General features: G+C 50.7%; 1 protein-coding gene across 10 annotated transcripts in view; it reads right to left on the minus strand.

The window, feature by feature from the left end:
* Positions 1 to 15,905, minus strand: part of MEF2D (myocyte enhancer factor 2D) — a 177,650-nt gene that overhangs the window by 26,433 nt on the left and 135,312 nt on the right. For all 10 annotated transcript variants that reach the window (XM_032792119.2, XM_032792123.2, XM_032792121.2 and 7 more), the window contains 3 exons: positions 9,830 to 10,040; positions 8,070 to 8,126; positions 1,362 to 1,552 (listed from right to left, as the gene is read on the minus strand). In XM_032792119.2, coding sequence (XP_032648010.1) covers positions 1,362 to 1,552; positions 8,070 to 8,126; positions 9,830 to 10,040 — 459 coding nt within the window. The remainder of the gene's footprint in view (positions 1 to 1,361; positions 1,553 to 8,069; positions 8,127 to 9,829; positions 10,041 to 15,905) is intronic.

A 15,905-nucleotide genomic window follows, 5' to 3' on the forward strand; every position in this document is an offset into this window, starting at 1 on the left:
CACACCAAAAAACGTAGGTTGACCTAGCTACGTCGCTCAGGGCTGTGAAAAATGTCACACTCCAGGAACAGAGCTGCAACGCTGTGGCTTTGCTGCTATAGCAGCTGGAGTGTAGACACATTCTGAGTACTCTGACTGAGACTGTCAGATGGGAAGAAAGGTGTGAAAGAGGTATAAAACCAAGTTAGCTAACTCAATACCTATGTCTTCACTGCAGAGTTAACTCGAGTTCTCTACACTCAAGTTAACACCACTCCAGTTAGTTATTCGTACCCAGAGGGCAGGTCTACCTTGCAAAATAGCTGTGTTCTTAACTTGGGTTAGCAGTTTGAATTAAAGCCCAGGGGAAGCCTGGGGTTGTACTTGAGCTCTCACCCAAGTTAAAAAGTGAGTTATCATGTCTTCACTGCTGTTTTAATCCAAGTTAGCTAATTCACATGAAACACACACCTTTCATCTGCAGTGTGGACAGAACCACAGTGATGCGTCAGCAGCTGATGTGCTCACTCAAGCAGTAGTCAATACCCTGTCACGGGCAGCCAGCGTGAGTTAATAGCACCACACTTGAGTTAAGGGTTTGGGCATGTGGACAGGACTCAAGGGAGAGGCACTGCTCGGGCTGTAACTCGATTTTACTTTGCAGTGAAGACAAGCCCAGAATGAAATGCCCCTTTCACCCCAGGGCTTGATTCTCATTTACATGGAGGCCACTTTACACCACTCTGGCAGTACAAAGGGGCCTGAAAATGAGTATAAATTACACTTTTTGGTCATTTCATGAGGGGTTTAAAGGGGCCTGGGCAAAACTGAAAATCTGACTCACTATGTTTATGCTTGCTTTAAAATGTCTTTATGTTACCAGAGTGGTGCAAAGCAGCCCTAGTATAAACGAGAGTCAGGCCTCTAAGACAGAGCCAGTCATACGCCTTTACAATCTGAGAATCGTAAAATCCTAGCAATGGCGGGCTGGAAGGGCCCTCGAGAGGTCATCCAGTCCAGCCCCCTGCACCGAGGCAGGACCAAGTAAAATCTTGTTAGCTTGTCATAGGACAGCCTGGCTACTCCTGGGGAATATTGCAATAGTCTATAGCAACACCATTGTAAACTGCAACATTATGGGCCATTACTGGAGAATATTAAGAGTACTTTATAGTAATAATCCAGCGGCAGCGCTGTCATCAGCTGCAGCATTATGCACCGTTGCTGGGAAATACCGCAGCAGTCTAGAGTAACAAGCCAATGGCCACACCCCGACTTGCTGCAGCAGGATGGGCTCTGACTGGGGAATCTGGTGGCCGGTGGGAGCTGCAGCAGCTCAGACACTGAGAGAATTCCCTCCCCGAGAATTCAGCAGCACTCACCAAATGGTGCATCAAACCCTTTGCGCCCTGAGAGGTGATCACACGTAAGTCCGGCTTGCGGCTGTTGGTGGCGAGCTGCGTGCTGTGGGAGGGCGGTGGTGGCGACTTTGCTGGGATGATCTTGCCCATGGTGCTGCCGTTTGAGACCGGGAGAAGACCTGGCGAGGCTCTGGCACTGACATACCCGTTTCCTGCAAGGGGGGGTGGGAAGCAAAGACATTTCGGAAACAGTCAGAAGAAGAGACGCAGGGCTCGGTTCTCCATCGCCCTGCACCCATTCTCCACAGCCGGGTCCGTCTCGCGGTCATCGACACCCCTGCGGAATGAGCATTCAAAGGCTGCAGCGCCAGAAAGTTGGGGCCTTGTTCTGACTTAGATCAAGTCCCCTTTGCACAGGGCAACGAGGGCTTAAAGTCATTTCTGCCCATTCTGAGGCCCCTTGCACTGCTGGAGTGACACGAAGGGGCCTTCGTGTAAAAGAGAATCAGGCCCTGTGATCCATCCTCGCTCTCACCCTTTGTCGGACAGGTCTCTTTGAGGCAGGGGCTGCCTGACCACAATGCCCAGCACCCAGCTTAGTTCTCAGCTGGTCCCACCACGACAGTCTCTGAGCACCTTACAAGCTATCATGAATTTTTGTTGTCAGAGATTCCAAGGCAAGAAGGCATCATTGAGATCATCTAGTCCAGGGTCCCCAAACTTTTCACAGTCGCATCCCCAGCCCTGTCCGTGCCTCCCCAAGGAGCCGGGAATAGGGCCATGGCTGGGCGGGGGGGAGCAGGGCTCCGACAGGGGTAAGGGGGCCAAAGATGGGGCCGCAGCTAGGGGCGGGTCTGGGGCCGGGGCTGGGAATGGACTCGTGGCCAGGGGCCAAGGCTGGAAGTGGGGCAAGAGTGGGGCTGAAAGGTGCTTCCTCCCCGCTCCCTCATGGGGGCTGGCCCAGACCCTGCCACTCCCCCCAAAATGTTCTTCCATGCCCCCCCCAGGGGTGAATGCCCCACAGTTTGGGGACCTCTGATCTAGTCTGCCCTGCTGTGTAACACTGTCCAGAGAACGTCCATAAAATAATTCCATCTTTTCGAAAAAGATCCAATCCTGATTTCAAATTGCCAGGGATGGAGAATCCCCCGTGAGCCTGGGTCAAGCTATTCCAAAGGTTAATTACCCAAAATTGTGCACTTTATTTCCAGTCTGAATTTGTTTGGCTTCAGCTCCCAACTTTTGCATCGTATTGGACCTTTCTCTGCTAGACGGAAGAGCCCATTACAAAATATTTGTTCCTTTTGTAACAATGCTGCCCGGGCTGAGGCTCGCCCTCAGAGCCTGCCGCACCTGAGACGGACATGCTGATAACTGTGCTAAGAAGGAACCGGTGAAATGGATTTAGTTTTAAATCTGTGGCAGTGCTGAGATCTAAAGCCAGCTCTCCTGACTTACAACCCTGCCATAAGGCAGAGGAGGGTTGTTATCTTTTTTGTTATCCCTTTTTAGAGATGGGGAACTGAGGCACCAGGATTTGTCTAATGTTGCAAAAATGTCTGGGACGTGACCCCACCTTTCTGGAGCCTCAGTCTAGAGCCATAACCACCAGGCCACCCTTCCTCTCACTTACTGGGGCCTCCAGGCACTACTGCAATACAAGGAACAAATATTAAGGGCCTGATTCTCATTTACTCTGGGGCTGCTTTGAACCATTTTGGCAGCGTAAAGGATCTCAAAGAGGCCTATATGTCAGTCACGCTGACTTTAAAGTGTAACTGAGAATCAGGGCCCCTTATCCCAACACCCCCGTGAAGCGCAGAGGTCCGCCCTCCTCTTCCCCCTACCCCAATTTAGAATTTTACGTGCGAAGCAAAAAAAGAAAAAAAAATTAAAAAAAGATTTGATGAACGTCAGGAAAAGAATCAATTGGATGAGATTATTGTTCTGATGAGATTATTATTATTATTTTTTGAATAGGCCCCTAAGTTAGAAAGACATTTAGCAATCACCAAGATTTAGCACTCATATTCATCACACATTAAACTGGGAAAAATAGGTCGCTGATTGCATTATTAATCAGATTCACAATTGCGCTACATCTGCATTTCAGGGGACGGCTTATTGGCAGTGGTGTTTCAGACGTGACATGCGCCCAGCTGGGGCGAACACCCGGACAACCTGGCTACCATCAGTCGTTCCGGAGGTCTAACCTGCCTCGCGATTGCTCTGGTGCAGGGGTTTTAAAGTGAATTGTGCATAATTTAAACCCATTAATTACTCTGCCAGATCTCTGCCCCCAAATGGTAATGCCCTGACGCTGGAGGGAGGTGGGTGTGGGTGTTTACATTGGCCTGGTGCACAAGTGCAGTGTTCTGCATAGCTACAAATCTGGAACGGCACTGAAGTCAAAGGAGCAACCACACGACCGTACATGTCTGGGAGCATGGAAATGCTTCCACTGATGACAGCTGGACTTTGGATCAGGCGCCGCAGGAGAGGGGAATCAGGCCCAGTGAGGACGTGCGGGCGAACAAAGAGACACTGGCGATGTGTTGTCAGTTTACTGGGCCTGATCCTCAGCTACAGCTAAGGAGCGTTTGACCCAGCTGAGCAGGAGGGAGATGGCAAAGGTGTCTTAAAGCCATCTTTGTTCTCATCCGATTCTAGGACTGCTCTGTGCTAACTTGGAACCCCCCGTGTAAGTTAGAGAAGCCTCAAGGCTGCTCTAATTTGCATTGGCTGCCAACGGCCTCCAGAATTTGGCCTGTAGCGGAAGATCACTGGAACATAAAGGAACTCTGGCTGTTCCTCTTTCCTTGCAGGTGGGATCTTCTGCGGGGAGTCAAATCTGCTTGGTTTTGGGCTGCTTTGTATTGAAGGAACATAGGGATTGCCAGACCCGTGGTCTATCTGGCCTGGTATGCTGCCTCTAACCAGCACCAACTGCTGTAGCCAGTACCCGCTGCTTCCAAGGAAGCTGCAAGAACCCTGGTAGCGATGGGATAGCTTGCCCTTGAGGAAGCTTTCCTCCCAACCCCAAACAGTTAGAGGCCGGCTTATGCCCTGTAAAGGGCCTCAGAAGGGGGTGTGTGAGCTCTGCGTCAAATGCAGCTCCTGAGCATGTTGGTAAATCAGTACATTAGCCTGGTCCATGGGTGCACTGTGTTCTGCATAGACCCTATCTTGTTTGCAAGGCCATCGGCTTTTATATTAATTGATGACGGAGGTGCATAAAATTTCCTCTTCGACCTTCAGCGCTTTCAGCAGATTTCTTTTCATAGCCGCTTGCTCTAGGGTTTTATGTGCAAGCAGAGTGGGGCAAGGCCAAATAATGTTCAAAACACTTATGTTTTCCAGCCATAAGGATTCCTTAACATAAGACGCACAAATGGCTCCCATGGCAACCATTTTGCCTTACCGTCTGGACAGATCTGGGGGTGTATACTGAAATGGGCTGGCTGATGTGTATGCGCAAGACTTCCCTCTGTGGGATGGAATCAGAACTTCTCACCATGTGTCATAAGCCCTATACTGCTATCAGGGATTCTTCTTGAATTCAAGCAGCATGGGCTTGCACTTTAGGAGCAGAGAGATCTGAGTTCTAACCCTGATATCACCATGAAATTCTGAGCCAGTGCAGAATAGCAATAATTATGCAGTCCCCTGTATCCACAGAGCTGGGTCTTTCAGGGCTTGGGAGGGGCAGTGCAGGGACAGGAGGAAGATGTGGGTTGCAGGTTGAAATTCAGCTGAAGAAAAACCTCACCCATCTGGACTCCTCTGCATCCCACCCCATGGTCAGCAGCACGGCTGGCTAGGTGCCTGTTACTGCTTGCTGGCCATCTGCCAGCATCTGGCCCAGAATCCTTATGTGGTGTGTTCAAGCCACACAGGAAGCATGCTGCTTTGAGAACCCAACGTGCCACATGTCAGCTGTCCCACTCTGTCCCCTCTGCTGACCACAGGGGGGCAGAGGAAAACAAGTCAGCAGAAAAGCAGGATTTCAGAGCCTTCTGCTCAGGCTCAGTTCCCCTCAAAATCCCTGGTTGGATTTCCATCCATCACCTCCGGATCACACATTCCATTGGCCACAAACGTCTGGCACCTCGACCCTGAGACCGTCCCGCGTTTCTGATCCCCTCTCTAAGGGAAAAGGGGGGGATATGAGGGGAGGGAGCTAAGTGGCAGCAGCGCTGGTCTCAGAGGGCCTGCTCTCCTGAAGACCCTTATCCTATAGCCCTGCATTGTTCCGCAGAGTGGGACTCAGCGTAAGCAAGGGAGGGCTGAAAACATGGGGCCTGATTCTCAGTTACTCTGTTCCTGTATTTAGGAGTGGGGACACCTTAAGATGTGTCTGCACCTGTATCCTGAGATTGTTTGCAGCCAGCCCAGCTCCCCAGGTAAGTTAGAGCAGCCTCATGACTGCTACGCTCTGCTCCCTGTGGATCCTGGTGAGCACAGAATAGCCACGGCACGGAGCGCTCTAGGCATGGTCCCGATCTACCCCCTGCGACTCCTGGGGATCGGAGAACAGCTGCAGTGCAACGTGCTCTGGCCACGCCCCCTAATCCCCTCTCTCCACCTGGAACTGGGCCCAGGGTATGGAGCCGATACATCAGCTCCACACTGTCTGGGAATCCCCAATGTGATGCCCTGCTGTCAGAGGGAGGATTGCGCCTGGGGTCGCAGGTGATCACACAGTGCTGACTGGGTGCCTGCCAGGCTCAGCTCTCTTGCTGAGGGGAGCGAGAACGGAAGAGAGATGTTAATGAGGGGGACGGAGGAGGGGAGTGACTGTCTCATGTGGAACCCGAAGTCAACGACTGGCCCCAAGATTTTGGAAGCTCCGTAGAGCCCCCTCTTCCCCACTTCTCTGCCCCAAAATGCTGCCATCTGAAGTTTGTCTGGGGCTTGGTGGGGACAGGGGCTAGACGGGATCTTGGGAACGAGGCCTGGGTTGAAAACAACAGGCGCTGAGAGAATCACAGGGCTCCCTGCAACCCCGCTTCCATTTCCTGGAGTGGCTGGAGGAATGAGAGGAATGCTTCAGTGACGTCAATTCTGACATTCATAAGACCTGCCAAGCTAGACGCTGGAACAGCCGCTCACAACAGCTGACATGGGGGCCGGGGCGGGGGAGGTGGGCGAGTTGTTGGGGGGTGATAGAAAGTGACAGAGTGTGTCTCTGCCTGGAGGTACGGGCCAGTCCTTAGCGCCTCTTTCCCAGCAGCCCTGATGAGCTCGAGCAGCAAAATTCAGAGCCAGATTTCGAATGCTCTAGAGACCCGGGGACAGGCTCCCCACTCTGGCAATATACCAGAGGCCTAAAGGCACCGCAGCGGGGCAAGGGAGGGGCTGTCTGCCATAAGCTGCATCATGTTGCCCCGCTCCAACAGCCAGCCCTTCATACGGGCATGCTGGGACCTGGCCCCTAGCGCATGGTGTGATGGGGATTCTGGACTACCTGGCAGCCCATAGGCAGCCTGGGACGGGCAGCACAGAATCAGCACCGTGGATGTGGGATTTGAGTTCGGCCCTGTTCTAAAGGGGCCATGTGGCTGGAGGATCCAGAGCCCAGGGTTTTCAGTCATGAGCCAGCCTCCTGAATCCCGCTTGGGAGCATAATGCTGATCTCCTTTACATCAAAGCATCCAGGGCTGAACTCACCCTTGCTTAAACCCTCTCTATGCCGGGCCAAAGATGCGCGTGACCCACTCTCATTAAACCCAGCCACATTGTTTGGATTTAGGGCTCTTTTTGGCAAATTTTGCTCATTATTATTAGAAGTAACAGCACGGGAGCACCCGGAAACCCAACTGCGATCAGGGCTGCGCTGCGCTAGGGGCTGGACATGCACCTAATATGAGACTGCCCCTGCCCTGGAGAGCTTACCATTGAGATAGACAAGATGTGGGACCAGCAAAGTATTATTAGTCCCATTTTACAGATGAGGAACTGACACAGAGGACCCAGTCCTCATTGACACTAAGCCCCTTTATCCCACTCTGGCAGTGGATGTCGCACCAACATTTACGGTGCCTATATGACACCGGAGTGGTATACACGGGCCTTAGCATAAGTGAAAAGCAGGCCCTAAATGTCTTGTCCAAGGTCATAGACAGAGTCTGTGACACAGCTAGGAATCGAACATAGCGCTCCTAAGTCTTGGCCAATTGCTTTGGCCACATGGCTACCATTCTCCTCCACCAGACTAAGCAAAGTTTGACTCAGATTTTAATTCTACTGGGTTTATATCTCCCCTGAGACACAACTACAAAAAGGGGCAGAGGCAGGCGAGAGAAAATGATCCCCTATGGCAGAGGCAGGAACCAAACCCAGACCTCCCGCGGCCCAGTCTAGCAGTTTAACTACAGGCCCCTCCTGCCACACCAAATTTACTGACCTGAAAATCCAAATCTAAGAGACTTGGTAGTGTTTGAAACTGCACATCAGGCCTGATTTTAGCTGTCTGAGGGATCTTTACTGCCAGTAATAACACCTAGCTCTTTTCATCAACAGAGCTCATGGCACTTTACAAAGGAGAGCAGTATAGTATCCCCATTTTATAGGTGGGGAAACTGAGGCACAGAGCGGGGCAGTGCCATGCCTGCAGTCACCCCCCAGGCCAGCTGCAGCACTGGCAATGGAACACAGGTTTTCTGAGTCCCAGTCCAGCGCTCTGGGCCAGCCACATCCAAAAAGGGGGAGGGCCGCATTCTCACTCACCGACTGGGCTTGGGCAAGCTCCGTTGGTGTTGTTCAAGTCTCCCCCGAGCATCGCCCCTGGAATGCAACAAGAGACACGGTGATAAAGTTAGTTTAGAACTCGGCACATTGAGCAGCGGTTGACTATCTGCACGTGGGGAACGGGGGGGAAATCAACAGTGTTACATTTCCATCGAGAAAATCCAGGGTAAAATGTACAGCACTTCCAGGCATGGAAACAATATCTACACAGATACATTCCCTTTGGGGATGCGGCACACAGCACAGACGCTCAGTCCAAAATCCTAGGCTTGGAAAACAGCATGGCTCTGCTGTTCCGAGCCTTCCTGAGGGGACATGCTCTGCAGAAGGGAACCCGCCCCGGCTCCGGGATTGGAAAGAGGATCTATCCCGTAACATTTGCACCAAATGGAAACCATTCCCGAGGCAGCCGCAGAGGCGTGAGAAGCCTGGCGTGGCAGTGTCATGTGAAGACAAATGCTTTTCATGCAGGGCTCAGAGAGCTCTTCCCAGGGAATGTTTGCTATTCCCAGGGAGACAAGCCCTTTACCCCTTTGCAAACAGACTTTGAGTTTTGTGAATTCATTTGCTGTTTTGAATTGTTCAACCACATCTCAAGACTCTTATTTCTTGCAGCAATCCACAATCCCTCCTCCTCACTATACCCACCTAGACAGCTGGGAAAGGAACCCAGGAGTCCAGATTTCCATGCCACTGGTCTAACCACTAGCCCACGCCCAAAATCAGGAGCTAGAACCCCGGCATTCTAATTCTCAGTCCCCTGCCCTAATCACTAGACAACACTTCCTTCACGGAGAGGGAAAGAGAACCCAGGAGTCCTGATTCCCAGTCCCCTGCTCTAACCACTATACCGCAATCCCCTCTCAGAGCTACGAATAGAACTCAGGAGCTCATATCCTCAGATGAGTATCTGCACTAGGATTTTTTGAACCAGTAATTCCCAGTGGTAGATAATTAGGGCCAGATTTTCATTTACATTAAGGCCCCTTTACACAGCGCTGGCAATGTAAAGGGGCTTTCCAGGGGATCCACATTACAGTTCCACGCACTTTAACATCCTTCTACACAGAGTGGTGCGAAGCAGCCTTCGAGCATCTGACCTCAGATTCCTGATGTTCCCAGACAGAGACACACACAGTACCCAGGAGTCTGCATCCCCGTTTCAGAGATGCCTTGGAGCCGCGGGCGATAGCCTTGACCTCACACAAGGCAACCACATGCTCCGCTCCATGAGCACCGCTTTTGATTTAGAAACGACAGTGCGGCTCACTGTTCTCCTCTGACGCGCGTCGGAAAACGCACTTCCCACCATGCAAGCACGCCGCACCTACGACACTGGATTTTCTGTGACAGCAGCTGCCTCAGAGGGACCTCTGAACGGATGGGGAAGGAATGCTCTCCTCTCGAAACAAATGGTTCAACCCGAATTGATTCTTTTTCCTCCCCCATTTTTCGGAATTGTCAGCCAGCTGAAAACTTTGTTCTTTGCCCAGCTCTAGGGATGACACAAGAATTGCATCTGCCATTTGCATCACATGGGATCTTTGCTGAGCATCCAGGACCATTTCAAGTATTATTATTTATTGCTTGTAGGGCAGTAGCACTTAGAGCCTGAGTCATGGACCAGATCCTACTGTGCTAGGTGCTGCACAGACAACAGATAGAAGGAGCGAGGGGTGGGAGAAATGAAGACACTGGGGCCCTCTCTTGATTATTCTTGCACTAGGCCAAACACTCACCCGCGCTGGCTGGCCTCTGCGGCAAACCCGGCGACACGGTGTTTCTCTGCAGGGCCGGCTGCTGTGGCGAGAGAAGTCTTGGATCTGTCAACGAAGAGGTCACCAGCGACTGGGTCACCAAGGAGCCCCCGGGATTGCTGAACTGTAACGTGTTTTGATTGGTCACCGGCACCGTCACTGGCATGGCGAAGTTCGGAGCGGGCACTGCAGACTGAACAGAGAGGCAGATGAAAGCGGGGACTGGCGCCGAGGGAGTCACCCAAAGGCACTTCGCTCCGCTAAGGAGCAGGTTTCTGTTTGGTTCACGGCCCAACAACGGGCCAGATACTCGGCCTGGAATGCAGCAACACTGATTTACACCAGCTAGGGGTCTGGTCCAAATATGCACCCAGTTCATTATTGCCCTGCAATTTGTGCAGTCATTTATATTAGTGCAAAGTGGGTGAAAGCTAGCACCATTCTCATTTGTTAGTGTTCTGCAGCCACTTTACATGGGTGAAAATGGTGCAGGGCAGTGGGGAATCTGGCCCCAGGCACAAAGGGGCATGGATCCCCTCTAGGAAGATGGAGAAAGAAGGGCAAACGGATGTTCATCTGGGCACATCGAACCTAAAAAGCATTGCAATCTGCTGCTTGGGGGGAAGAGTGGTGTTGACTAAACACCTGCATTTATTTACCTCCAGAGCTCAGCACACTGGTTTTAAAACAGCACACAGAGAGTTGGAAATGTCTCAAAGTGGCTCCCTTGGAATGCCAGAGAGGGGAACAGTGCAGTGGTCTTAGCACGAGAAGCTCTGAACCCACAGGAGACAAGGGCCAGCAGCTGCCCTTCAACCTCCGAGGGAGATAAACGGAGCCCTGTGGAGTTTTAACAGACCAGGTCCTCCACTGGTGTGAGTGGCCAGGACTCTTTTGAAATCAGTGGAGCTACCCTGCGGATCCAGCTGAGTCTATTTCAGTGAAAAGATCTTGTAGATTCTGTACAAAAGTGTAAGATCCCAGGGCCCTACTCACAGCTACTATCTGTATTCCTGTAGCACCCAGAGGCTCCAGTCGGGATTGTGCAAGGCTCTGTACGGACACACAGACCCAGCCCTAAAGAGCTTGCTCTTCCCTCCATATTAGTATGAAGTTTGATAGCGCCTGTGCTCATTCTCGGGGGAGCATGGTCTTGGGGTTACAGTACTAACCAACCTCGGACTCTGGGGCATTCCCACCTCTGACACAGACCCTATGAAAGACCATAGGCAAGTCACTTAATCCCTCTGTGTCTCAATTCCCCACCCCTTCAATGAGGATAATACTTCCTTTGTCTAATCAGGTCGTAAACTCTACAAGGCAGTGACCATCTTTTACTAGGTGTATGTACAATGGGGTCCTGCATGCAGCACAAAGGGCCCCGATTATTATTCATGCTCTGTATGGAGCTAGTGCCTAGGAGTCCCGGACCCGGATCCCATGGTGCTAGGTGCTGTACAAACACAGAACAAAAAGACGGTCCCTGCTCCACACAGCTGACCTCAACCGGAGCCTCTAGGTGGCTATTGTAATACAAAGAGTGACAGATCGGAGCATTTCCAAGGTACAGCTTTGCTCCAGAGAAGCAGGCTGTAGATGGCTCCTATCAATTCACGGAGCTGCTGGGATGCCAGTCAATGGAAAGATCTGGGACTCTGACCCTCAAGCATGGACACGTCTCTAATTCATTATCCTTGGCCCCTGGCTCGAGGGACAGATCCACCTCACTTGGTTCCTGTCAAAGCCAGACTTTGCCCAGATTATCCGATCACTCTTTCTTATGTCCCTGATTTGCTCTTCATTAGCAAGAGCAGGCACCTGTTCAGAGGCTTTCCCAGGGCTTTGCTAAAACCCTCTTTTAATTTCATTGGCCTTGCAAAGCCAGGAAGCTTCCCGGTCTTTTAGTGTCGGCGAGATGTCATTACAAAAGCGCTGCTGGGCAAATGCAGCTTTGTATTATTACAGGAGAGGAAGAATGAGCATGAGAGAGGATGGCAGAGCCGTGCCTCTGTCCTCCCAGGGGCTCCTGGATGGGAAAGCCGCCTCCCTACCAATCATCCCCCACCTCCTTCACAGTTCTCCAGGGCATCCAGCCATTTCAGGGAGCAAGCAGGTGCTAAGGACCACTCCCTGCTCATGGCTTCTGCTGCGATAAGTCACTTGACTTGAGCTTTAAGACTGTAAGCTTTGCAGGGCAAGGGACTTTATGAGCCAGATTCTCCTTGAAACTAAGGCCCCTTCAAATGGCTCTGGGGTAGCTTTAAGGCTACTTTAAGGCCCCCCCACACAGACAGCCAATGTGGAATAGAGGAGACTCAAGGCTGGTCTATGCTACAAAGTTAGGTTGGCTTGACGACATTGCTCCAGGCTGTGAAAAATTTACAGCCGTAATTAAGCCAACCTAAGCCACAGTGTAGACATGGCTAGGGGCAGGTCTACATTTACAAGCTTGTGTAGCCACGTTATGCCAACAGGAGACAGCTCTCTCGTGGACATGAAGAAACCAACTCAACGAGCGGCAGCAGCCACGTCTGCGGGAAAGCATCTCCTGTACACAAGAGAGCTCACACTGGCAAAACTTATGTCACTCAGGAGGGGTGTTTTTTTCACATCCCTGAGAGATAAAAGTTTTGTCGATATAAGTGCTACTTGAGACATGGCCTAAGTTGATTAAAGAACTCTTCAGTCAGCCTCACTACTGCCTCTTAGACAACATCTCCACTACAAAACTACGCCAACCTAACTTTTGTCGGCATACGGCCCCCACAGTTATTAAATCGCTTATGCATGCGCACGCTTGGCTCCTTGCGTCAGCGGCGCGCGTCCTCACCAGATGCGCTTGTGTCGACTGTATTGTCGGGGTGCGGCATTGTGGGGTGGCTGCTGAAAGCCAGTAATAGTCCACAAAAGCAATGAAGTGTCTGCACTGACACTGCATCGTCCTAATTATATTGACTGTGACTTGATGCCGTTCAGGGAGCTGGTGTTACTAAGTCAGCATAGAAAGGTGTTTACGTGGGCAGGAGCGAAATTTACATGAAGACACTTGCACAGCTAGGTTGATGCAGGGCAGCATACATCGACCTAACCCTGTAGCGTATGCCAGGCCTCAGAGAGATGGATATAGTACAGCAACAGAAGAGACCCTTCCACTGTTCCGTAGGAAGTGTCTACACTACATCAACGCAGCTACAGTGGCATTGCTAGTGTAGACACGCCCCACTGTCAGTGAGACTCAGGCCCTTCAATCTGCAATGCAATATTGCATAAGAAAGAAAGAAAGAAAGAAAGAAACTAACTTAGGGCATAGTTCTATCCCAGATGCACATGTGAAACCCGCCGACGTTAAGTGAGAGTTACATGAATGGATTGGAGGACAGGATTCAGCCCATAGCTCTTAACTATCACATTGCACCTTTGAACCACTAACCGACCAATCTTCCCTATGCTCCTGCCTAGGCGGGGAAGAGAGTTGTGCACACGCCAATGATCCCTCAACCAGCAGCTCCCATTCTCCCAGAGGCCAGCAGCTGATTGCAGAGCACTGGGAGCTGTAGTGTTATGGCAGGCAAAGGTTTGAAATGAACACAACAATCCAAAATCCGGTGGGGGAGGGGGGAGGTTTATTAATCAGCCAAACGCCAATGACTTTTCTTTTTCTTGAAAGCCAGTTTCAAATGCACTCAGAATGCAGAACTCTGTTACGGCCAGTTTCTCTGGACCAGGGCATCATTAGCTTCCCCGGCAGATGAGTTGTGTTAGTTCTCATTATCACACAAAAAGCTGGTTAAAAAAAAAAGCATCTGTTCCAACAATCCACTATTCAATCTTGTTGCAAGAGAGGTGTAGTCAAGGAGGCAGATGCTATGCTTTGGCTAGGCATAGGCTATCAACCTGCTTCTGGGATGCTGCGCACTGCAAGATTTTGGAGGCAGGGACTTTTCTTCTTTTATAAATGTTCACAGTGCCTAGCATAAGGGGCACTGGTCCCAGGCTGCAGCCTGTAGTCGCTACTATAATGCAAATAATAAAAAATTATAGGTTGATAGCGCTCTGTTTTCCCATTCGCCTGCCCTGGTGTAACTATCGGCCCCAGGGCAAAGCGAGTGCTGAATGCTACACATTCATCTGGCAGCGTTTTACACCCATTTTGCACTAGTGTGAATGATAGGACAAGGCACAGGGCAACTGAGAATCAGATCCACAAATTTGAGGGCAGAGAAGTGACAATTGTGATGGTTTTACTCTGACCTCCTGCGTAGCACAGGATATAGAATTTTACCCTGCGATTCCTGTACCATTGAAGACAGTGTCAAAGCTCCAGATGAACTGCATGAGGCAGAATCAAGCCCAAGGAGCTACACTTTCCTTAAAATCCTATTCCAGGGGGCTCGATTCTCATTTACCCTAAGGGCGTGTCTACAATGGAAAGTGAATGCAGATTCACGGAGGGTGTGACTTTCAAGTGCCACCGCTGTAACTGAATAACTCCGTGTGTAGACGCTCTAATCCAGAATAAGAGGGCTGTATCCTGTGGTTAGTTTAACCCACTTTCTGAGGGAGTTAAGCTAAACAGAAAGAAAGCACTCTTATTCCAGAACACAAGTGTGTCAACACATGGGAGTTATTTAGGAACAATTCCTTAAGTAGATAAGCCCTAAAACCCGTTTTACCCCACTTTGGCAGTGTAAAGCGAATGAGACAGTTACACTCACGTAAAGGGCCCTTTATGCTGACAGAGGGGTGGCATGGGGAAAATGAGCATCCGACCCACAATCTCTTACTGGCAGAGTCAGCCCAAAAAAAAAAAAACACCTCTGGCTTTTGCAAGAGTGAAGTCTCAAGAAAAGAAAAAATTAGCTCCCGTGGCCTTGTAAGGAGCAGCAGGAAGGAGCTGGGGTATTTTTTTAATCCTGCATCCAGCGCTTGGAAAGCTGCCTCCCTTTCTACTCCTGCAACGTTAGTTATTTACAGCTGCCTGAGTTGGAAGGCTAATCTCCCTGAAGATGGCTTGCCTGCCTCAAAAGTCTTTGCTCCCTTGAACTGACAACTAATTTGCAATGCCCCTCTTCCCTCCCTCAACACAAATCCCTTTCATCACTGTCCTGATGCCACCCCAGGGCCGTCGTCTCAGGCTAAAACCACCCTGGATTTCTGCCACATCCACTAACTGCGCCAGGAGCCTTATAGATTCGTCTGGATTGAAAGCAGAGTGGCCCCAAACTGGATCTGATCCCAATGCGGGGGTGCAACTGTCATAACCTGACCCTCCCTTTCCCCACCGTGACACAGATTAATACCGAGGTTCTGAACTGAAGCAAAACTCCCACTGAAGTTCAGAGGAGTTTGCTGGAGTAAAAAGAACCTCAGGATTTGACTCAGTATTAATAGCAGTGGGACCGATTTTTAAGGTCCTTGGTCTTAACATTTCCAGTGTGGGAGCTCAAAGTTAGATAGCGAAGCCCAATGTATTTAGGCGCCTAACTCCCTTCAAAACCGATGGGAATCAGGCACCTAAATATAGCTGAGGATTTGGGCCCTCGGGCTGGAGTCTCATTTACGCGAAGGGCTTCTCTGCTGCATTGATCAGTAAGCAGCGCAATCCCCGCTAGTGCAGCTGCAGCTATAGTGCTTGTGTCTTACTCTTGCACAGGCAAGGGAATAAGCGATGCTTGCGAAAGGCACTTTTCTAACTGCGGCCGCACTAGGGGCTGGACTGGTATAATGATTTCAGTAAACGGTGATCCCCCTCCCCCAAGCAAAAAAAGTTATACCCCTAAAATGTTTAAGTCCAGACCAGGCCTAATTCTTCACACCACTCTGACAGTGTAAAGGGGCCTTAAGGTGGGTAATTTATACCCATTTTAAGGCCAGAATGGTGCAACTGAGACTCAAGCCTTGTATAGAAGGGAACAACCATAATGTGTTGTGTTCTAGGCCAGAAGAGGAGATTAGGAAGGGTACAGGGACGTTCTGCCACCTCCATACCAGCTGGAGGGAGGCATTTCCACCTACTTTAATACCTCTTTATGCTGGCAGAGCAACCGAAAGGGGCCTT

The sequence above is a fragment of the Chelonoidis abingdonii genome, chromosome 11 (genome assembly GCF_003597395.2).
Source record: "Chelonoidis abingdonii isolate Lonesome George chromosome 11, CheloAbing_2.0, whole genome shotgun sequence".
Lineage (NCBI taxonomy): Eukaryota > Metazoa > Chordata > Testudines > Testudinidae > Chelonoidis > Chelonoidis abingdonii.